Raw genomic sequence first — 24,075 nt, forward strand, 5'->3', positions numbered from 1 at the left:
AAAAACCCTTGAATGGTACTGTATATATATTTTTTTTATAACATAGCATTTTCTAAATTAAAATGCACCACCTGCAACTGGACACATACATGTTTCCCAGCATGTTAGCTGGCTACTGTTGTAGCTACTATAACGAGTCTGTCACCCTTACACACTCTCATGACCTTGGTTGAAAAAGGACTTAGGATTCCAATTCAATTGTGACCAATTGTTTGTCTTGCCAGTGCCACTGTGTTCATTGTGTACAGTAGCTAGGTCCTATTGAAGACACTCCCCCAGCTAGACTGTATAAAGACTTGACCTCTACCGATGTAGTATAACTCAGAAGCCCAAGAATGTTTCCATTGCGTTGCAACCCAGTGCCCCCGGACCCTTTGCAAGCCACGTGCACTAAAAGGACAGCCAAAATTAGAGGCACGTAAAACTGTAGTGCAGAACAGTCTGTAAACTGAGGTGTAGTCTACCGGTAGTAGAATAGAAAATAAAGCAATGCCTACAGTTCTCCAATAAGGGTATTGTTAATCTGGTCTATGTTTGCATTTCTGTTATAGAATAAGGGAATTTTTGAGTGTGTACAGCACATTACATAGCCAAGTAAAACTCAACGATGCACTTCACATCAACGGAGTTGTGTGGAGACGTGAGTGGGCGGAGTGTACCTCTGGCTACATCGAGTCGCTGTCAGACGATACGAGTATCAGTCGGGGGTTGTATTTGATTAAGGTTTTATTAAAAAGTATGGATTTCAGCAAAGAAAGAAAGGCACACAACAACCGAGGACAAACATAAGAACGCGGTAAGGGTTTAAGAAAGTATGTTTTTGAAGTATCGACAGCATAGCGACTCGAAGGAGTCGGGAGGTTCATTTCAAAAACTCCAGTCTGCTCTCAACTCTGTGGAGGAGTTGAGGTGCTTTGCTATACACTACAATGATTAGGGAATTGCAGTCGTTGACACAATGCCATTAATGTTCTATGCATTTTATTGTGCATCCCATTACCAATAGAAGTTAGCCTCTCAGTAATCCTATAACATGTTGTGTTGTTTGTGTTTTGACCTCCTTTAGTCACATGTAATGCAGTTGCTGCTGTGTGTTATTTGTGCCACAGTACAGTGTGTGTAGACTGACCCTAAGATAAGGTGTTGTAGGTTATAACAGTAAATAAAGCTAATGGTCGTTTATCTTCCTGAAAGGTTCCATCTAGGTCAGCCTGGGTATATACCCTTAAAGGCCCAATGCCACTGTTTATTTTTTACCATGATAACAAATAGTTTCTCGGTAACAATCAAGTACCTTAATGTGATTGTTTTCAATTTTAAAGGTTCGAAAATGTTTAAAAAAAAAGCAATTTCTCAAGCAGTAATTTTATTACGACTGGGATTGGTCTGATAGGGGTTGGAAAAACAAAATCTAGCTGTTATTGACAGGGAGGCTTGGAACTATATTTCTTGTTGGTCTATCAACTAATTTACCTCCTGGTGTATGCAATTTCACAGTATTATTCCATAGTGTGGACCTATAAACCACAGAACAGTCACGTTGTTGACTTCACTGGGCCTTTTAACACAAGATGCTGGTCCAAAGTTTACAGTCAAATCTATTTTGGAAAGTTTTTTTTTCCTTCTGGGATCATATTCCTTCCACTTGATTGGCCATAATATCTAATTCATTTTTACATGAGCTGAGGGCCAAGTCGAGCCATGTATGTCAAATGACAGAAATCCATCATACTCCTGCCCGATAGTTCAATGGATCATAGTAGCGTGGAAGGTGGGATAATGGATGTCAACTTAAGCTGGTTATTACGGACCACTAAATTAATTACATTCAGGGGGTGATTGCAGACACTTGAATAATATTTCATTTTGTACTTCAGGGACTTGAGGTTAATGTCAGAGCTAAGAAAAATAACTTCTGTATTGTCAGAGACCGTCTCGGATCCACCAGGCTTCCGATTTCCTCCAGTGAGCCTTCCATCTACAGTAGTCCGTTACGGTGGATATAATTAGTTACAGTGGAGGAGGATGAGCGAGTGGTGGGATAATGGCTGAAAATAAAAAGCTTGATGAGGTTAAACGGCTTCCGTCTGCTCTCCACGTCTCAGCGGTAGAAGTTTGCTTCATTGCAGAGTTCCCAAGATCCCACCAGTTCAAGCTTGTTGTTTCCTTGCCACACGTCCACTTTGTTTGTTGTGCCGTTGCCTTTCTTGTTTCTCTTTCCTGTGCTGTAGTTGAATACATTCTTTACTATAGGCCTGGGTTTTTATCTCACTGAGGTCAATGTGAAGTGCTGATTTTATAGGGCTGATTGCCCTGTTTAGGGGGGTCAAACTCATTTTGCACCAGGGGCAGCATTCGTTCTTCTTCAACGAGGTACGAATGCGGCCCCCGGTGCAATTGGTTTCCTCCCTGTCAAAATTGTCCCCAAAAATCCATCGTTCTTGGAATTTTTGATGCTCGCTGACTTTCTATCATTTCAGTGATTATTAGTGAGCTGGACACAGTCAAGAAACTATATGAATGTAGGTCCATTTATCATTACTACGCTGGTTGATTTGGTTTTAGTAATTTTAAAGTATATTGAGTTCGTTCCCCACCCCCTGTGAGGCTAAAGTTCTCAGCTGTTTTGTAGCTGGTCTTGTAGCTACCACGTTGTAGCAGCGCGAACCATCCACATGCGCTGATACTCTGTGTGAGAGCAAAGTCTTGCATCGTGCTCATCTCAATGGCTACCTTAAGAGCGGATCACTTTTGTGAAGTCGGTGACTATTGTTGGCCTTTCAAAGTGTGTTGCGTTCAGCGGATAAAAATGGTCAGACTTGCGCCACCATGCCAACTTCGTGAACTTGATGTGATCAAAGGTCATGAAGTTTTGACTGCAGTCAACTGCAAGTTTCAGCAGTTGCTCTTCACCAACTTCCTCCTGGAGCCATCGCCTGCATTGTGGGAGGCTCTATTGTCAACCAATCATTTGTTTTTTTTTTTGGCCCGGCTGTCACAGATGCACCCCCCCCCGTCTTCGCTCCTCAACTTTTTTTTAAACATTTGGTTGCTTTAGCCTTACCATTCAAACGCGTCCAATAGCTGCTCATAGCAACGTCATTTCGCTGAGGCTACCTTTTTACATTTTTAAAGTCAATCTCAATGTGACCACCAGATTCAGTAGCTTGAAAACCTCATTAGGTTGTTTGCCCTCTATGTATTATTATTTCTTGTTAGTTCAAGAGTAATTCAAGTGGTTTTCAGTATAGTTTGTTGTTTTATCTCAGTTTACTAACTCTTTTTTTTATTCTATGACTTAGTTTTTGTTTACTATCGTAAACTTGGACTTTTCCTCTGTGTTCCCCAGATGTGTGGCTGCTCCTATTCCACCTCCAGCCAGAGAAACTCCCAGTTCTACACAGACCCCACAGACGCTGTGAAGGACATCCCCAGTGGAGCCACTATCCTAGTGGGAGGTAATATCAGGAGACCGTCAGGACTTCACTGTGGGGTTTGAAATGACTTTTTCCTGTGATGCATTACAAATGCAGCTGTCACTGTAGACTGTTTACCCCTTAACACTTCATAGATTTGAAAGAATTTGATAGGAGTGTAAGCAAAAAACATTCCACCAAGCCTATCAGAGGGCAAGGTGGGGCTATTATAATATTGTTAATACCCTTCTCTTGCAGGTAACACTATGAAGTGTTAAGGGGTAAACAGTCTACAGTGACACCTGTAAGAGAAGGTTATTAACAATATTATAATAGCCCCACCTTGCCCTCTGATAGGCTAGGTGGAATGTTTTTTGCTTACACTCCTATCAAATTCTTTCAAATCTATGAAGTGTTAAGGGGTAAACAGTCTACAGTGACAGCTGTAAGAGAAGGGTATAGATAAACTTGGATATGGGCAAATGTGTTATATGAACCAGTTCATGGCATTCTGCTTATCTTTTTCAGCAGGGGAAATTCTCACTCACACATTGCCCTGTGTCCACTTCATAGTAATGGGCCATGCTCTCCTTTTTAATAGAAATGACTGTGAACATTGATTGATTGATTCTCTTTCTCTCTCACTAGGTTTTGGTTTGTGTGGCATCCCAGAGAACCTTATCAACAGTTTATTAAAGACTGGTGTAAAGAGCCTCACAGCCGTCAGCAACAATGCTGGGTAAGTAGTGAGTGAGTGAGTGAGTGGGGGTGGGTGTCTTCATGTGTGTTTGCTCACATGTGCAGGTTCCTGCATGCAACCCAAAACCGTGGGTGCATTCCATTGTGGTGGCCATGCTTTTGAAAGTTGTCATGACATCCTCAACACACTCAAATCCCACTCTCTTTGTTTCAATAATAAATGGCCAAGTTGAGAAAGGACAGGATCAATTCGTTTTTGTACATTTCTGCCATGGCTGGATTTGATTTTCACATCACATAATTTGTTTGTTTACATTTTAGTTTAAGTGTGGTGAAATTCTCCTCTCATTTCAGTATTGTTTATTCAGTTGAAGTCGGAGGTTTACATACACCTTAGCCAAATACATTTAAACCAAGTTTTTCACAATTCCTGACATTTAATCCTCATAAATTCCCTGTCTTTGGTCAGTTAGGATCACCACTTCATTTTAAGAATGTGAAATGCCAGAATAATAGTAGAGAGTGATTTTATTTCAGCTTTTATTTATTTCATCACATTCCCAGTGGGTCGGTTTACAAACAGTCGATTAGTATTTGGTAGCATTGCCTTTAAATTGTTTAACTTGGGTCAAACGTTTCGGGTAGCCTTCCACAAGCTTCCCACAATAAGTTGGGTGACTTTTGGCCCATTCCTCCTGACAGAGCTGGTGTAACTGACTCAGGTTTGTAGGCCTCCTTGTTCGCACACGCTTTTTCAGTTCTGCCCACAAATTTTCTATAGGATTGAGTATCAGGGCTTTGTGATGGCCACTCCAATACCTTGACTTTGTTGTCCTCTTGCCACAGTTTGCCACAACTTTGGATGTATGCTTGGGGTCATTGTCCATTTAGAAGACCCATTTGTGACCAAGCTTTAACTTCCTGACCGATGTCTTGAGATGTTGCTTCAGTATATCCACATTTCCATTCTTCATGGGGCCATCTATTTTGTGAAGTGCACCAGTCCCTCCTGCAGCAAAGCACCCCCACAACATGATGCTGACATCCCCATGCTTCACGGTTGGGATGGTGTTCTTCGGCTTGCAAGCCTCCCCCTTTGTCCTCCAAATGTAACAATGGTCATTATGGCCAAACATTTCTATTTTTGTTTCATCAGACCAGAGGACATTTCTCCAAAAGGTACTATCTTCGTCCCCATGTGCAGTTGCAAACTGTAGGCGGGCTTTTTTATGGCGATTTTGGAACAGTGGCTTCTTCCTTGCTGAGCAGCCTTTCAGGTTATGTTGATATAGGACTTGTTTTACTGTGGATATAGATACTTTTGTACCTGTTTCCTCCAGCATGTTCACAAGGGCCTTTGCTGTTGTTCTAGGATTGATTTGCACTTTTCGCACCAAAGTATGTTCATCTCTAGGAGACAGAATGCGTCTCTTTCCAGAGCGGTATAATGGCTACGTGGTCACATGGTGTTTATACTTGCACACTATTGTTTGTACAGATGAATGTGGTACCTTCAGGCATTTGGAAATTGCTCCCAAGGATGAACCAGACTTGTGGAGGTCTACAGTTTTTTTGTCTGAGGTCTTGGCTCATTTCTTTTGATATTATTTTCCCGTGATGTCAAGCAAAAAGGCACTGAGTTTGAAGGTAGGCATTGAAATACATCCACAGGTATACCTCCAATTGACTCAAATGATGTCAATTAGCCTATCAGAAGCTTCTAAAAACATGACATCATTTTCTGGAATTATCCAAGATGTTTAAAGACACAGTCAACTTAAGTGTATGTAAACTTGTGATACAGTGAGTTATAAGTGAAATAATCTCTGTCTGTTAACGATTGTTGGAAAAATGACTTGTGTCATGCACAAAGTAGATGTCCTAACTGACTTACCAAAACTCTAGTTTGTTAACAAGACATTTGGGGAGTGGTTGTAAAACAAGTTTTAATGACTCCAACCTAAGTGTATGTAAACTTCCTGACTTCAACTGTATATTCTTGCACCAAATTACTTTTCACCTGTGTCTGACTAGTAGAAATGATTTTTCATTCACTTGAATTATCTCAAGCTTGATTTGTTACTGCTGTTCGGAAATGTTTGTTTCCACTGATGCAGTGCTAGTTGAGAACCCAACTTCAGGAGAATGTGTGCATTCTCCTCTTTGCTGCGATCATGACCAGTGTTTTATAATGCCTGAGGGAGGGACTGACCACTGTGCTGAGTGGTTGGCTAGTTTCAACCCAAGCTATCAGCGAGGATGAACTAATCCTGCTAGACGTGTGGTGAACTGCAGCACCAACTCTCTAAGGATGAAGCACCGACTGGAACAAAGTGTCTGTTTGTCTTCAGAAAGCAGAGAAATGCTTCATACTTAATTCATGTTGGCCTATGACTTAACTGCTCGTGTGTAGGCTTAATGTGAAGCAGTGGGGTAGACTGAATCTAAAAGTAGTTGTGGACTTGGTGCCAGGGTTATATTCTTGTCTCTTCGCATACTCCATTTCAGTGTGTAGTTTATAAAGAGATGCATTTTGGAACATCCCAGACATGCCACAGGAGCTGGATAAAATAATTCTGGCCATGCTGAGCTATGACGAGGACATCCACCGAAAAAACATTTCCCCTGCGGCTTGTTCTATGTGCCTCCCTCTATACTGTACCTAATCTCTTTGACAGAAACCTGAAGAACCAGTCATTTTAGACCAGGTTTCCCCAACTGGTGGCCCCCGGGTGGTTAATATTTGGCCCTATAGTTTTCTGAGCAAAAAAAAAACATTTAATTGTTTTTTACATTTTCATTGTTTGGAATAAAAGACGGTAAAAACACCAGTAGATCAGATAGAAGATTGTACATTTTGGAAATCCGTGCCCAAATATTCCCACACATAATAGAGAGACACATCGTGATCATATACAAATGTAAGCAAGGTTTGAAAGGATTATGTTTTAGTCAAATATTGTATCTGTTTAGGAGTCTTGCGCTCAATTTGCGGTCTACAACATGGCTGAATCTACTTGATGATCCCTGTTTTAGAGTGAAAAGCCTTTGGGAATTTGAATGATATAAAATGTCTGGGTACAGGCCTATACCCGACCCAGATTAGACAATTTGATATGTCTACTAGTCAGACAACTGTCAGGAATCTGAGAAGGAATGTTTTTTTAAAAGGCAAAATAGAAAAGAAAATGATAGCAAACATAAGTTAAGAACTTGTAGTCTACTGTTCTCTGAACCCTGTGGAGTTCTTGTCCTTCAAACTCTGTCTGTCTCTGTCTGTTTCTCTTTCTTTCTCTCTGTTTATATAATATTTTCAGTATAGTTTTAGTTTTTCAAACAGATTTCTTAATTATTTTGTTTCAGTTTACAAAATAGTTTTTTCATGGTTTGGTTTCAGTTTTGGTTTACTATAATAACCTGAGGTCCATGAAGCCAAGATATGCACTTTTATCTTGCACTCAGTATATATCTTTATTGAACTGCTTATATGGGTCGGTCACAAGAAAGACCGGTGACACATTGCTACCTGGAATTAAAAATGATCGTTTTATTTACTGCATAACACTACTATTGGTTAATAACTGTCACTGAGAGACTATTGTGACTGCTGACCTGGCGCACTTCCCAGCCTTTTCTTTGTCAGGGCAAATGGGCACATGAGTTTTTTTATGCCCTCTTGAGGCAACTGTATAAACCGTTGTGACTGCTCTCAGCCCAGCAGTAGCTCTATCAGGCCAGTCTTTCAACTCCCAAGAACCAATGAAGTGGGCAACAAATATGCCTACACTACTTACAATATGTCAGGATTCAATATATCGTAGAATGGAAGAAGGAACCCTGGCATAAACTTTCATAACTTTTGTTTGTGTGGCGCAGGGACCCCTTAGACCGCTGCGCCACTCGGGAGCCCCTCCATGATCCCTTATTGATGTCACTTGTAGTGTTATGAAAGTGCACATATTTCTATATTTGGGGTATGCAGCACTTTAATTTCGCAATGAAAATAGAGTTTTTCAAATAAAGAATTGTAAATGTATTTTTTTGTGCATTTATGGTTGGTTAAGACAGGACCCACGAGTGCACTTTGAAAGCCTATGCAGTAACTATTCAAGATACTGGTGATTTGTTGGTTCTTTGAGGTACACTGCATTTTCAGATGACAACAAAAGTATTATTGTGAAGTTTGTTGAAGAAATCTTTTAATATATAAACACATTTTGCATAGTGTCACATGCAGAACGGTACATTTTCCTGTCTAAAGTATACAGTGCCTTTGGAAAGTATTCAGGCCTCTTGACTTTTTCCACATTTTGTTATGTTACAGCCTTATTCTAAAATCGATTTAAATTACTAACGAATCCTCAGCAATCGGCACACAAATACCCCATGATGACAAAGCGAAAACAGGTTTTTAGAAATTTTTGCAATAAAAATAAAAGATGCCTTGCAATGAGACTCAAAATTGAGCTCAGGTGCTTCCTGTTTCCATTGATCATCCTTGAGATGTTTCTACAACTTGATTGGAGTCCACCTTGTGGGAAATTCAATCGATTGGACATGATTTGGAAAGGCACACACCTGTCTATATAAAGGTCCCACAGGTGACGGTGCATGTCAGAGCAAAAACCAAGCCATAAGGTCGAAGGAATTGTCTGTAGAGCTCCGAGACAGGATTGTGTCGAGGCACAGATCTAGGTAAGGGTACCAAAAAATGTATGCAGCATTGAAGGTCCCCAAGAACACAAGTGGCCTCTATCTTTCTTAAATGGAAGAAGTTTGGAACCACCAAGACTCATCCTAGAGCTGAGCGCCCAGCCAAACTGAGCAATCAGGGGAGAAGCACCTTAGCCAGGGAGGTGACCAAGAACTCGACGGTCACTCTTGACAGAGCTCCAGAGTTCCTCTGTGGAGATCGGAGAACCTTCCAGAAGGACAACCATTTCTGCAGCACTCCACCAATCAGGCCTTTATGGTAGAGTGGCCAGACGGAAGCAAACCCTCAGTCAAAGGCATGACAGCCTGCTTGGAGTTTGCCAAAAGGCACCTAAAGGACTCTCACCTGAATGCCAAGGGTCACGTCTGGAGGAAACCTGACACCAAGGTGAAACATGGTGGTGGCAGCATCCTGCTGTGGGGATGTTTTTCAGAGGCAGAGACTGGGAGACTAGTCAGGATCAAGGGAAAGATGAACGGAGAGGGATCGTTGATGAAAACCTGCTCAGGACATCAGACTGGGGTAAAGGTTCACCTTCCAACAGGACAAAGACCCTAAGCACACAGCCAAGACAACGCAGGAGTGGCTCCGGGACAAGTCTCAATGTTCTTGAGTGGCTCAGTTAGAGCCCAGACTTGAACCCGATTGAACATCTCTGGAGAGACCTGAAAATGGCTGTACAGCGACGCTCCCCATCCAACCTGACAGAGCTTGAGAGGATCTGCAGAGAAGAATGAGAGAAGCTCCCCAAATACAGGTGTGCCAAGCTTGTAGCGTCATACCCAAGAAGACTTGAGGCTGTAATCACTGCCAAAGGTGCTTCAAGAAAGTTCTGAGTAAAGGGTCTGAACACTTATGTAAATGTGATGTTTAAGTTTAAAAAATGTTTTTTATACATTTGCAAAAATTTCTAAAAAACGTTTTTTGCTTTGTCATTATGGGGTTGTGTGTGTGTGTGTGTGTGTGTGATGCAGGGGGTACTATTTAATCCATTTTAGAATAAGGCTGTAACCATAAAATTTGGAAAAAGTCGAGGGGTATGAATACTTTCCGAATGCACTGTATATGATACTTACATATTTTCATCATTGTTGTTTTTGTGTGTTGCCAAGCCTTACTTTCACAGTGGCTATTCATATTTTACCCTAAGACTTTGAGATTCACAGACCTTTGCTGATGTGTCCATTCTCCCAAAAATGCCTGTAAATTTCAGTCACATTATGCTTGATAAGTCAATTCTGTGAGGAATTTGTTTCTCATTTTGTGTGCAAAAGGCACATACATAACACTGGAATTGCTCTTTTACATACACAAAAAACATTTATAACAAATATAATTTCATGCTGTTATAGTAGATTGTTGCACTTTGTTAACTTTCACAGGACCTGACTGACAGAGCTGTTAACACACTACGGTAGTTTGAACTTGATTAATTTAGGATTACTTGCGTAACCCAGGTTCTATGAGAATATGAGGGAATATGTGTCACTTATGGGATACGCCTTTGGGCGAGTCACGAGCTCGAAGTTTCCAATCACACAGCATCTGTTGGAGACGGGTTGAGTGGCGAATGATTTGAGCCCCTCTCCTCAATAAAGGGAGCCACTTGCCCGCCAACTGGTCATTCTCAAGCATGCATCACTTCCTTGTGCTTTTGTTATCAGGGAAAAGCAGTGACACATCTCACTAATAGAAACCTAAGTTCTGCTTCTAATACTCGTTTCGATGTGTCACTTATATTGCCAACTCCCGTAACGCAGACATGCTCTCCGAAGCCAGGGTTGTTCCAACAGCATCACCATTCAGAGGCTCCCAAACTAAAGACAGTATACGCCAATGAAGGTGCAGTGACGTCCAGTTGGTAAAAAGGGTGGCCCAACATGTCGCCTCACAAAGAGATGTCTTTGAACATTGACCAAAAGGTTAGCCATTGGTGGAGTGAACCTTCAGGCCCTCCGGGGGCTTTAAACCCTTGCTATTATAAGCCAATATAATAGCCTCCACTATCCAATGGGATAGCCGTTTACGAGAGAGGGGCCCATCCTTGCAGGGGGTACGAACACAAAGGGTTCGTACTCTTACGCCATGCTCTCGTTCTACCCAAGTAGATTGGCAAAGCACATACTGGACATAAACGGTGGAGATGCCCTTCCGTAGAAGTGAATCGTAATTGCCGCTGATCTTAGGCATAAAGGCGGAGTTACGTAACCACGAAACCCAGGGCAAACTCTAGGCACGAATGGTGGACAGTGCATGCAGCTCAGTCATTTTGCAGATGTAATGGCAATGATCAAAGCCGTCTTGAAAGATTTATATTCAACTTGGCGCTTTCCAGCAGCTCAAAAGGTTGCTGTGAAATCACCTCAAGCACAATAGACAGGTCCCAGGATGGGGATAAAGGCTTGGAGGCTTGAAGACTGGGCGTAAGCGACGCGCTCCCTTCATGAAACAACATACTAGAGATTGTTTCGCTCCTGTGTATTGTCAAAGCCTATATGACAGGCTGAGATTGTGGTTGAAAAAACCTTGACAGTTCGTTGTTTCTGGTCACACCACTTCTCACAAACGCACAACATGCATCTACAGTTGAAGTCGGAAGTTTACATACATCTTAGCCAAATCCATTTAAACTATTTTTTTCACAATTCCTGACATTTTAATCCTAGTAAAATTACCTATTTCAGGTCAGGTAGGATCACCTGTCAGAATAATAGTAGAGATATTGATTTATTTCAGCTTTTATTTTCATCACATTCCCAGTGGGTCAGAAGTTTACATACGCTCAATTAGTATTCGGTAACATTGCCTTTAAATTGTTTAACTTGGGTCAAATGTTTCAGGTAGGCTTCCATAAGCTTCCCACAATAAGTTGGGTGAATTTTGGCCCATTCCTCCTGACAGAGCTGGTGTAACTGAGTCAGGTTTGTAGGCCTCCTTGCTCACACACTTTTTCAGTTCTGCCCACAAATGTTCTATGGGATTGAGGTCAGGGCTTTGTGATGGTCACTCCAATACCTTGACTTTGTTGTCCTTAAGCCAGTTTGCCACAACTTTTGAAGTATGCTTGGGGTCATTGTCCATTTGGAAGACCCATTTGCGACCAAGCTTTAACTTCCTGACTGATGTCTTGAGATGTTGTTTCAATATATCCACATAAATGTCCTTCTCATGATGCCATCTATTTTGTGAAGTGCACCAGTCCATCCTGCAGCAAAGCACCCCCACAACATGATGCTGCCACCCCTTTGCTTCACAGTTGGATTGGTGTTCTTCGGCTTGAAAGCCACCCACTTTTTCCTCCAAACATAATGATGGCCATTATGGCCAAACAGTTATATTTTTGTTCCATAAGACCAGAGGACATTTGTCCAAAAAGTACGATCTTCGTCCACATGTGCAGTTGCAAACCGTAGTCTGTTTTTTTCTGGCTGTTTTGGAGCAATGGCTTCTTCCTTGCTGAGCGGCCTTTCAGGTTATGTCGATATAGGACTCGTTTTACTGTGGATATAGATACTTTTGTACCTGTTTCCTCCAGCATCTTCACAAGGTCCTTTGCTGCTGTTCTAGGATTGATTTGCACTTTTCCCACCAAAGTCTCTAGGAGACAGAACGCGTCTCCTTCCTGAGTGGTATGATGGCTGCGTGGTCCAATGGTGTTTATACTTGCATACTATTGTTTGTACAGGTGAACGTGGTACCTTCAGGCATTTGGAAATTGCTCCCAAGGATGAACCAGACTTGTGGAGGTCTACAGTTTTTTTGTCTGAGGTCTTGGCTCATTTCTTTTGTTTTTCCCGTGATGTCAAGCAAAAAGGCACTGAGTTTGAAGGTAGGCATTGAAATACATCCACAGGTATACCTCCAATTGACTCAAATGATGTCTATTAGCCTATCAGAAGCTTTTAACGCCATGACATAATTTCTGGAATTTTACAAGCTGTTTAAAGGCACATTCAACTTAGTGTATGTAAACTTCTGACCCACTGGAATTTTTATACAGTAAATTATAAGTGAAATAATCTGTCTGTAAACAATTGTTGGAAAAATTACTTGTCATGCACAAAGTAGATGTCCTAACCGACTAGCTAAAACTATAGTTTGTTAACAAGAAACTTGTGGAGTGGTTTGTAAAACGAGTTTTAATGACTCCAACCTAAGTGTATGTAAACTTCCGACTTCAACTGTATATAGTGAGCATGTAGAAGGGCAAGCCTATCGAATTCAGATTTACCTCCTCAAGGGCCAGGTCCAGAGGGCAATGGGTTCCGGGTGAAGGTGGAAAATCTCCTTGTTCACGTGGGTTAAAAGGTAGTAACGGCAGTTTCCAGGGCTCGGCGTAAAGTGAAAGAAGAATGTCCACTAGCCAGAGCTTCCCTGGTCATCGAGGGGCTATCAAGGAGGTATAATCCTTGTTCCCATACTCTGTCCAGAGTGGGGGAAATGAAGCATAGAGGAGGAAAAGCGTAAAGCACCACCCTTCAAGGGTGTGCCCGCACATCCAGTCCCAGTGGTGTGTATCAAGCTATAGCAAAGAACAATGCGCAGTGCGTGTCTTTGTGCAACGTGAATAGATGTAAGATCTGGTTCACCATCTAGGGGTGCAGTCTCCAATCCTTGTATAGGGGATTCCCTCTGGACAACAAGTCCTCAACCACATTCAAATACGCCTGGGACATGAGTCGCGCGTATTGAATATAGTTGTGCCCTGCTCCACAGAATATACTTGACAGTTAGTCTGTGTAGATGCAAAGAGCAAGTGCCAACCGCTCCACTTTCCACCACAGTCATATTGTCTGCTTTCACCAGGATGTGACCATTTTGACGGCAGGGTGGAAAGTGTGTCAATGCATGAAACACTCATCAGTTTGAGGTGTCTGTGATCGAGAGGCTCTTCTAGTGACAGAGAGCTGAGAGACAGTCTGTGGACACTTTGAAAAATATTTTTTTACCACTTTTTCCCCCTCAATTTCTTGATGTCCAAATGGTAGTTACAGTCTTGTCCCATCGCTGCAACTCTCGTATGGACTCGGGAGAGGCGAAGGTCGAGAGCCATGCGTCCTCTAAAACATGACCCCTGCCAAGCCGCACTGCTTCTTGACACAATTCTCACTTAACCCGGATTCTGTGGACACTTATCTATTGATTGAAGTTCCATAGTGGATATAGGCGATGGGTTTAAACCCAATGCCGAAAGTCTCTCATTCTCATTGATCCTCGCGGTACAACTGAGATGGTAAAGGCCATCAACCCCAGCACTCGGAAACATGTACGAAGCATGACAGAATGCCCCCTGTTGGGCAGGGAGAGGTACCGTGAGCAAATGCATAAAGATGAGCCGCTGCATGAGGGGGAGGGTTTAAGGAGCACATATGTGCCTCCCACATTGTGGGAATGGGGGGGGGAGGGGGGGGTCGGGTCGGTTCGGTTCTGTGCTCCACCTGAGAGGAGGCAGTTCAGGACACTGATTGACCCTCTCTGCCGCTGGGGACATCCCATCTTTCCCCGTGGGAGAAGTAGATGGGTGGGACATCTGTGGAAGCAGCAGAGGGCTTCCCCCTCTGTCGGCCTCTGATAGGAGAGCTGAACTGTGGATTCACAGCCTGCTACATCGATTGGGGTTTTTCATTACCAAAAAACCTGGTACCAGCTTTTTACCCACTCCCTCCTGCCGAGCCTTTGCTTGTGGAAGGTGAAACCGGGTTTCCACGTACCCCAGATCTGCGGGGCAAACAGAAGTTAATGGCTTCGCCTTCCTTCTTACGAAGTTCGCACTTCGGTCGCATGTCAGCGACAGAAGGCCCAAACAGTTCCTTTGGCGTGATAGGAGCGTTGAGGAAATCTGCCTTTTCCTTTTCTGAGATGCTAGACACAAGGCTTTCAAGTCAAGCCACAAGGCTCTCTCCCCCACCACCGCAATGATCAAGGCGCTTGGACGGCGCCTCTAGAGGCCCATAGGTTGAGATCTCCAGCGACGCACATCTCGTTCCATAGGTACTGGTTGACCTTTGCCTGAGACAATGCCCATCTCTAGTAGCAAATTGGCCTGGTAAGCCAACAATAGGGACATTAAGTTGTACTGAATGTGCCGCAGACATATAGACCTTATGGAATATGGAGGCGGTGAAGCGCTCCGCCTTTCCAGGGAGGGCAGTGCCGGTCATAGACGGCACTGTGGTTGGGGTGGATAACCACCCCAAGGCTTGTCAAAGCCTTTCTTTTCTATGCCCTGAATGTCCATGCCAAGAAAGTGCCTGGTTTGGCCATTGCTGGACAAAGGCTTGTCCCAGTTGTGTTTTCCCTCTGGCACGCATGCTGGGGCCGCTGGGAAAAGTTGCTTTCCCGGGATGGTGCGAGAGGGGAGTGTCCTCCCGTTGAACTCAGGGTTAATGAGTGCTGCTTTAGCCTGCTATGTCCCCAGGCAGACGGTACACAAACAGTGTGTGTCCTTGCCCGATTGCTTAGCTCCACACGGACAAGGGTGCACCGGTAATGGGGCAGTGGCAGGCGCCATTTGAGGGGGTAGCAGGCTCCATGGCTCAGATAAATCGTAATCCTTGAGCAAAGTTAAAGCTCCCGTTGCGCTGTGAAGTAAGGGCTATCAGTCTAGTTAACACGGCACGGGTGAATGTGGGTTGAGCTAAATGCGAGAGTATAGTTAGCAATGCAGGTGGAAAAGCTAGCCTTGCTGAAACTTATCCGGGGTAGCTAAGCCTTACGGCGAGAGCTAGCCCTTTACAGTGTCGTTAGCTAGCTTTCCAGTTAGATAGACGTGAGATGGGAGCTAGCAATATTACCATGTTGCAGCTAGTAATGCTGGTGTGGTTAGCTTGCCTTACAGTGAGCTAGCTAGGTTAGCTTAAGCCCTGCGGTGAAAGCTAGTCCTTTGTTAGCGTGGTTAGCTGGCCTTGCAGCTAGCTAGCCAGGTTAATAACCATGTCTCGATAGCTAGCCATGTGACGTTAGCTACAACAGGGACTGACGAGTAGAACATTTATTCTACTCAAAGCAAAATCTTCCTTTCAATCAGAACTCAACATTATCGACAGGAGCTGAGGTCCTACATTCGTCAGCGTTAACCTCACGTTTCGCCTGAGAAAAGTTCAATAGGAAGACAGGAATCTAGTCGAGCTGAGGAGAGCTTCTTTTGTGAACACAGTCACTTCCGCAAGGAAGAGAGGCCAGAATGACCAGTTGGCGGGCAAGTGGCTCCCTTTATTGAGGAGAAGAGCTCACCTCATTTGCCACTCGACCTATGTCTCCAACAGACACTGTGTTATTGCGTACTTCAAGCTTTTGACCCACCCTAAGGTGTATCCCATAAGTGACACATTGAAATTAGTATTAGAAATCAAATCCAACAAGCATTTTTTTTGTAAAAGTTTGGGAATAATATGAACCTACCTGGGTAGGGTGTGAGTATGTGGTGCATCATGAGGCAGCATACCCTGAGGAGCTGATGATCTGTTTGCTTTTTCTGTAGGCTGAAGTATGTGTGTGTGTGTGTGTGTGTGTGTGTGTGTGTGTGTGTGTGTGTGTGTGTGTGTGTGTGTGTGTGTGTGTGTGTGTGTGTGTGTGTGTGTGTGGTAACCTGTGTGTGTTCTCTCCCTGCAGGGTGGATAACTTTGGGTTGGGTCTGCTCCTACAGACCAAACAGATCAAGAGGATGATCTCCTCCTATGTGGGAGAGAACATCGAGTTTGAGAGACAATACCTGTCTGGGGAGCTGGAGGTGGAGCTAACGCCACAGGTGACACGCACGCACACACACACACACACACACACACACACACACACATACCACCTTGCTTTACTAGGTTATCCATTTGAGTTATTCGAGGTCCAATACAATACATTTGTTGTGGAGGTTTGGAATGTCCAGGTTCAGTGATTTTGAGTAATGATCCAATTGATGACCATGACCTCTCTCCCCCAGGGTACCCTAGCAGAGAGGATCAGAGCTGGCGGTGCGGGTGTTCCTGCCTTCTTCACGGCTACAGGCTATGGTACCCTCATCCAGGAGGGTGGCTCCCCCATCAAATACAACAAGGACGGAACTATCGCCATCGCCAGTGAACAGAGAGAGGTCAGACCCCAGCCTCTACCAACATGTGGTTTCTAGCACCACATTCACCACATCGTGACACATCACCTAATGTTATTGCATCAAATTGTTTTTCTCACCACTGTCTGTTTTCATCACACAATCTGCCTATACTGACATGGAGCACGAGCCTCTGTAAACAACACTCAAAATGCTGTCATCTCCAGCAGTCTTCTAGTTTGTCTCTTGAGCCGCTTGCTGTGTTGTTGTTTGGCAGGTGCGGGAGTTTAATGGAAGGCACTACATCATGGAGAAGGCCATCACTGGAGACTTTGCTCTGGTCAAGGCCTGGAAGGCCGACAAGGCCGGGAACATAATCTTCAGGTAGCTACCAATACATTCACTCACTCTAACCTGTCTGTTAATCACTTATTCTGGGGATAAAGGTTACCTGATATCAGGGCAAGCTACTCCCTCCTACCCTTGAATCCTTGCACAAAGCATAGGCGCATATTTACCCCTTAAGTCTGCTGTCACCAAGACCTGTAATGCTGTTGTTGAGACGACGTGCATCATTATTTCAAAAAAGCCATCAGCGTAGTATTGAGTAAATGTACATTATGTAATACATATCCATTTGACACTAAATATTTACCCAAGGCACTGTGATTTAGGCCACTGCTTGTCCCAGGACAGGTTACACCCTTTCTAATCACCTAGTTATGTTTCCACAATAAGTAAAACTGCGGGCCTGCAGGTCGCTCTGTGCCATATGGATTGCTGGTAGGATATTCACTTTTAGGCTCAGTGATTGAATTAAGATGTTGACACTAGACCGCTTAAAGAGACTGAACGTTCTCCAGAAAAGCTGTAGAAAATGGACTTTTCTTCTTAGTTCCCTTGTCTGTCAGTATGTGAGAAGAACATTCTCTCGGTCCACATAAAAACAGGGCCCGTATTGTTTCTTGCCCCTGAATATTTACTCTCCTGTACACTGAAAATAAGTGATAGTAAATACCATTCAATTGGTCACCACAAGAGCGCAGTATCTACTTTGCAATAAAAAAATCCCCTGTTGATTTTACAGGCAAAAACAGGCCATGTTGAAATGATTGTTGCACGGTTCATGATTGCTCTATGTTAATGCTGTAACTCATGTTATAAAACCTTCCCTATCGCACCGGGCCGAACAACGCCATTTACCTGTGACTGTGTTCATGATACTGCACTGCCTGTTATGCCTTAATGCTTAATTGACTTATTGTACTTCCATTCCATTACTTCTCTGTGCCTGCTTTCTTGTATTGCTCCCTCGTTGCCTCCCTCGTCAATGCTTGTTAGCTAATGCCATCTCTTTCTCTCTCTCTCTCTCTTTCGTTCTCTCTCCATGTAGGAAAACAGCCAGGAACTTCAACCAGCCCATGTGCAAGGCAGCCAAAGTCACCATTGTAGAGGTATGAGCCATGTCTCTGCACCCCAGCCCCATGTACCCCCTTACATGTCTATAGCACTGTTCTGCTGTCTTCACCTGTTGTTCAACATTTTCAGATTTGTGACACAGACATTAAGAAATCAATCATATGATTTCAGCTGTGTCTGCCTAGAGCATGAGTAATGGTTGTTTAATAGCTGCGTTTTAATGTGATTCCTGTTTTATATCAAATAAGAATTTGTTCTTAACTGACTTGCCTAGTTATATGAAGGTTAAATAAATAAAAATATATCTGTCCCTTTCAGTAGGATGGCCTGATTGAAAGTCTAGATTCTACTAGTTGGCTCAGTCTTCTGGTATTATGTCAACAGCAAGGTACTCGACATAAAGAGTCTGAGTACATGAGTTGGGGGTCACAGAATATCGTGTGGTCCAGTGATTCCCACATGGTGGCTTTCAGCCAGTCCTTCTTTCAGCCAGTCCGTCTGCAGTCAAAAACCTTTAGGTGGGGCACAGTGCAAAAACATGTAGTAATACTCCTCTAGTAGTCTGGCATCTCTCTCCATTAGTGTGATACAGACTGGGCTGGGGCTTTGTGTGGTGATGTTACTGGTCTTTCATTTCTCAAAATCAATGTCACATGGTTAATCCTAAAAATTGGTATTAAAGTGATACAAATCTGAAAGTTCAAATTCCACTAATGCCAAAGCACCAGCCTCTGCCATATGGACACATTCATACACTGTGATCCATTGGAGGCTGAAGAAATGAGTGCATGGAACTCAGGGATAGCATAGGCCAATATAGCAGTAGGCCTATAACGTCCATCATCAACAAAGTAAAATGAATAGGCCAAAAGCTAACATTAAAAACAGTAGAAAATATCCGGATGAAAAATCAGGTTCTTTCAATGTCATTCACCTCTCGACTCCACCTGTCTGCCTCCCTTTCTATCTGTCTTGTCTTGAACCATCGCTAGTGAAGTGCAACATTGTATTAAATCAATCAACTGGATCTGTCTGGCCTGAAGCTGTTCCTAGTTAACTTGCAACATTGTATCAACTTGCAACATTGGAACCTCAGAGTTTCCAGCAACAGTGAGCTCAGGGACAGACAACTGTTTATGCCTAAGGGAAAAATTTTCAGGTATTTTATGACATTTCCACAATCAGATCATGATATTTTGCTATTTCACGCTGAGGCTTGGGGATTATTGAGGCCTGGATAGTGTTGGAAAGATTTTTCTATGTGAGGAACTATTATCATTGAAATGGATGTTAAAAACAGACTTTGTTGACTTACTGTCTGAGGTGAAGAAAAAATGTGTGTTGGAGGTCTAACTCACCACGAGTTAAGACAATTCAGCAGGTACTTCTATGCATGCTCTCTCAACATTATTAGCACAGAGAAACCAGACACACGCTTATTGCTCACGTGGAACCCTCCAAACAAAAGACAATAAAATAATTGACAACTCGGAAATAGAGGTCGAATGATTATGATTTTTCAACGCCGATACGGGAAACTGATTATTGGAGGACAAAAAAAGCCGATACCGATTAATCGGACGATTTTTTAAAATGTATTTGTAATAATGACAATTACAACAATACTGAATGAACACTTATTTTAACTTCATATAATACATCAATAAAATCTATTTAGCCTCAAATAAATAACGAAACATTTGTTTCATTCAATTTGGTTTAAATTATGCAAGAAAGTAAAAGTGCAATATGTGCCATGTAAGAAAACTAACGTTTAAGTTCTTTGCTCAGAACAAGAGAACATATCAAAGCTGGTGGTACCTTTTAACACGAGTCTTCAATATTCCCAGGTAAGAAGTTTTAGGTTGTAGTTATTATAGGAATTATAGGACTATTTCTCTCTATACCATTTGTATTTCATATACCTTTGACTATTGGATGTTCTTATAGGCACCTTAGTATTGCCAGTGTAACAGTATAGCTTCCGTACCTCTCCTCGCTCCTACCTGGGCTCGAACCAGGAACACAACGACAACAGCCACCCTCGAAGCAGCGTTAACCATGCAGAGCAAGGGGAACAACTACTCCAAGTCTCAGAGCGAGTGATGTTTGAAACGCTATTAGCGCGCACCCCGCTAACTAACTAGCCCATTTCACATCGTTACACCAGCCTAATCTCGGGAGTCGATAGGCTTGAAGTCATAAACAGCAGAGCTGCTGGCAAAACGCACGAAAGTGCTGTTTGAATGAATGCTTATGAGCCTGCTGTTGCCTACCATCGCTCAGTCAGACTGCTCTATCAAATCATAGACTTAATTATAACTTAATAACACACAGAAATGCGAGCCTTTCGGTCATTAATATGGTCATTAATCTGGAACTATCATCTCGAAAACAAGACGTTTATTCTTTCAGTGAAATACGGAACCGCTCCATATTTTATCTAGCGGGTGGCATCCATCAGTCTAAATATTGCTGTTACATTGCACAACCTTCAATGTTATGTCATAATTACGTACAATTCTGGCAAATTAGTTCGCAATGAGCCAGGCGGCCCAAACTGTTGCATATACCGTGACTCTGCGTGCAATGAACGCAAGAGAAGTAACACAATTTCACCTGGTTAATATTGCCTGCTAACCTGGATTTCTTTTAGCTAAATATGCAGGTTTAAAAATATATACTTCTGTGTATTGATTTTAAGGAAGGCATTGGTGTTTATGGTTAGGTACACGTTGGAGCAACGACAGTCTTTTTTCGCGAATGCGCACTGCATCGATTATATGCAATGCAGGACACGCAAAAAAAAATAGTAATATCATCAACCATGTGTAGTTATAGCTAGTGATTATTATTGATTAAGTTTAATGCTAGCAAGCAACTTATCTTGGCTTCTTAATGAATTCGCGTAACAGGCGGGCTCCTTGTGAGGCAGGTGGTTAGAGCGTTGGACTAGTTAACCGTAAGGTTGCAAGATTGAATCCCTGAGCTGACAAGGTCAAAATCTGTCGTTCTGCCCCTGAACAAGGCATTTAACCCACCGTTCCTAGGCCGTCATTGAAAATAAGAATGTGTTCTTAACTGTGTTCTGTGTTCTTAACTGACATGCCTAGTTAAATAAAGACTAAATAAAAATCGGCGTGTACTCGGCGTCCAAAATTACCGATTTCCGATTGTTATGAAAACTTGAAATCGGCCCTAATTCATCGGCCATTCCGATTAATCGGTCGACCTCTACTCGGAAATGATGGTTATGAAATAAACCAAATCTTGTTTCTCACAAGTGTAGCAGGTTGTGAACTCTGCAAAAATGTTTCCTCTCCGAGATTGAGAACAGTAAATTACTATAGCCTAATTTAATACATGCATTAACAAAAATGAATGTAACCAAATGACGGGGTTTAACGGTACATCTACTAGGCCTACTGGTGACATATGTAATGGGGAATTGATAAAAATAAACAGTCCAAAGGCAAAACAATTCTCATAATGAAACAATGAATTTGCAACAATTGGCTGGAGACAGCTGAGTGCATTCTGGAGAGCTGAGTGCATGCATTCTGTAGAGAGACGAGCCATATCCTAGCTACACCCCCCTCCCCTTCTTCTTGTCTCAACATTTTAAAATATACTCAAGACACATTATCTTTACACATCTTTTAGATGCTTTTCACTGACAGCCGCAACTAATTTATGAGCTAGGCCAGTTGCCAAATGGGCTTCCCAAATAGGCATAGGCCTACGTGTTTATTAGGCCTAAGTCATGTTCTCTAGTGAAGTATTTTTTTATTTCGACAGGTATAATTATATAATTTTAGGAAAAACCTCAACTTACTTTTGTGGAAGCCAGCAGCTGAACAGTGCACTGTGCACCTGCCAACTTTACTTTCCAATTTGCAAATGGCTGCCTAAAACCAGAGATCTATATACATTACCAGTCAAAAGTTTGGACAAACCTACTCATTCCAGGGTTTTTCTTTATTTTTACTACTATCTACATTGTAGAGTAATAGTGAAGACCTCAAAACTATGAAATAACACATATGGAATCATGTAGTAACCAAAAAAGTGTTAAAACAAATCAAAATATATTTTATATTTCAGATTCTTCAAAGTAGCCTCCGTTTACCTTGATGACAGCTTTGCACACATTCTCTCAACCAGCTTCATGAGGTAGTCACCTGGAATGCATTTCAATTAACAGGTGGGCCTTGTTAAAAGTTCATTTGTGGAATTTATTTCCTTCGTTAACAGGATGATATGACAACAGCCAGTGAAAGTGCAGGGCACCAAATTCAAAACAACAGAAATCTCATCATTAAAATTCCTCAAACATACATGTATCTTATACCGTTTTAAAGGTAATCTTGTTGTTAATCCCACCACAGTGTCTGATTTCAAATAGGCTTTACAGCGAAAGCACCACAAACGATTATGTTAGGTCACCACTAAGTCACAGAAAAACATAGCCATTTTTCCAGCCAAAGACAGGAGTCACAAAAAGCAGGACTCACAGACATCATTCAAACAGTTTTAGAAATTTCAGAGTGCTTTCTATCCAATACGAATAATAATATGCATATATTAGTAAATGAGACTGAGGAGCAGGCCGTTTACTCTGGGCACCTTTCATCCAAGCTACTCAATACTGCCCCTGCAGCCATAAGAAGTTAATGCGTTTGACCCAATCAGTTGTGTTGTGACAAGGTAGGGCTGGCATACAGAAGATAGCCCTATTTGGTAAAATACCAAGTCCATATTATGGCAAGAACAGCTGAAATAAGCAAAGAGAAACGACAGTCCGTCAAAGAAAGAGGAGTGTCAAAAAGCACAATTATAGAGAAAATGAATCACTAACCGTTGATGATCTTCATCAGATGACACTCATAGGACTTCATGTTACACAATACATGTATGTTTTGTTCGGTATAGTTCATATTTATATCCAAAAATCGTATTTTACATTGGCGTGTTATGGTCAGTAGTTCCAAAACATGCAGTGATATTGTAGAGAGCCGCATGAATTCACAGAAATACTCATTATAAATGTTGATGAAAATTCAAGTGTTATGCATGGAACTTTAGATACACTTCTCCTTAATGCAACCGCTGTGTCAGATTTTCTTTTAACAATCTGAGAACTGCGCTCAGAGCCCAAACCAGCCAAAAGAAATATCCGCCATGTTGCGCAGTCAACATTAGTCAGAAATAGCATTATAAATATTCACTTACCTTTGATGATCTTCATCAGAGTGCACTCCCAGGAATCACAGTTCCACAATAATGTCCATCATTTATGTCCATTTATGTTCAAATAGCTTCTTTTGTTAGGGCATCTGGTAAACAAATCCAAAAGCGCGTTCAGGTCCAGTCGGCCAAAAAGTTAAAAAAGTTATATTACAGGTCGAAGAAACTTGTCAAACTAAGTATAGAATCAATCTTTACGATGTTTTTATCATAAATGTTCAATTAATGTTCCAACCGGAGAATTCCATTGTCTGTAGAAAAGCAATGGAACGAGAGAAACCTCTCATGTGAAATGCGTGTGACTGAGAACAAGGCTGCTGGCAGACCCCTTAGTCAAACAGCTCCCATCCGGCCCCCCTTCACACGAGAAGCCTAAAACAACATCCTTAGGAAGTGCAAAATAACCCATATCCCACTGTGAATGCGATAGGGGCTGAGATCAAAAACGACAAACCTCAGATTTCCCACTTCCTTCCAGGTTTTTGCCTGCCATATAAGTTATGTTATACTCACAGACATCATTCAAACAGTTTTAGAAA

General features: G+C 42.3%; 1 protein-coding gene across 2 annotated transcripts in view; it reads left to right on the forward strand.

Moving 5' to 3' along the window:
- oxct1a (3-oxoacid CoA transferase 1a) overlaps window positions 1-24,075 on the forward strand; it is a 114,750-nt gene that overhangs the window by 3,238 nt on the left and 87,437 nt on the right. Inside the window, exons 1-7 of one of the 2 annotated variants that reach the window (XM_035786209.2) lie at window positions 631-796; window positions 3,350-3,458; window positions 4,065-4,155; window positions 16,441-16,576; window positions 16,763-16,912; window positions 17,148-17,254; window positions 18,264-18,324. In XM_035786209.2, the coding sequence (XP_035642102.1) occupies window positions 3,350-3,458; window positions 4,065-4,155; window positions 16,441-16,576; window positions 16,763-16,912; window positions 17,148-17,254; window positions 18,264-18,324 (654 nt within the window). In that variant the 5' untranslated portion in view covers window positions 631-796. Of the gene's footprint in view, window positions 1-630; window positions 797-3,349; window positions 3,459-4,064; window positions 4,156-16,440; window positions 16,577-16,762; window positions 16,913-17,147; window positions 17,255-18,263; window positions 18,325-24,075 lie in introns of those variants that run through there. The other variant, XM_035786208.2, reaches the window with a different exon arrangement.

The sequence above is a fragment of the Oncorhynchus keta genome, chromosome 14, assembly GCF_023373465.1.
Source record: "Oncorhynchus keta strain PuntledgeMale-10-30-2019 chromosome 14, Oket_V2, whole genome shotgun sequence".
In the NCBI taxonomy this organism is placed as follows: Eukaryota; Metazoa; Chordata; class Actinopteri; order Salmoniformes; family Salmonidae; genus Oncorhynchus; species Oncorhynchus keta.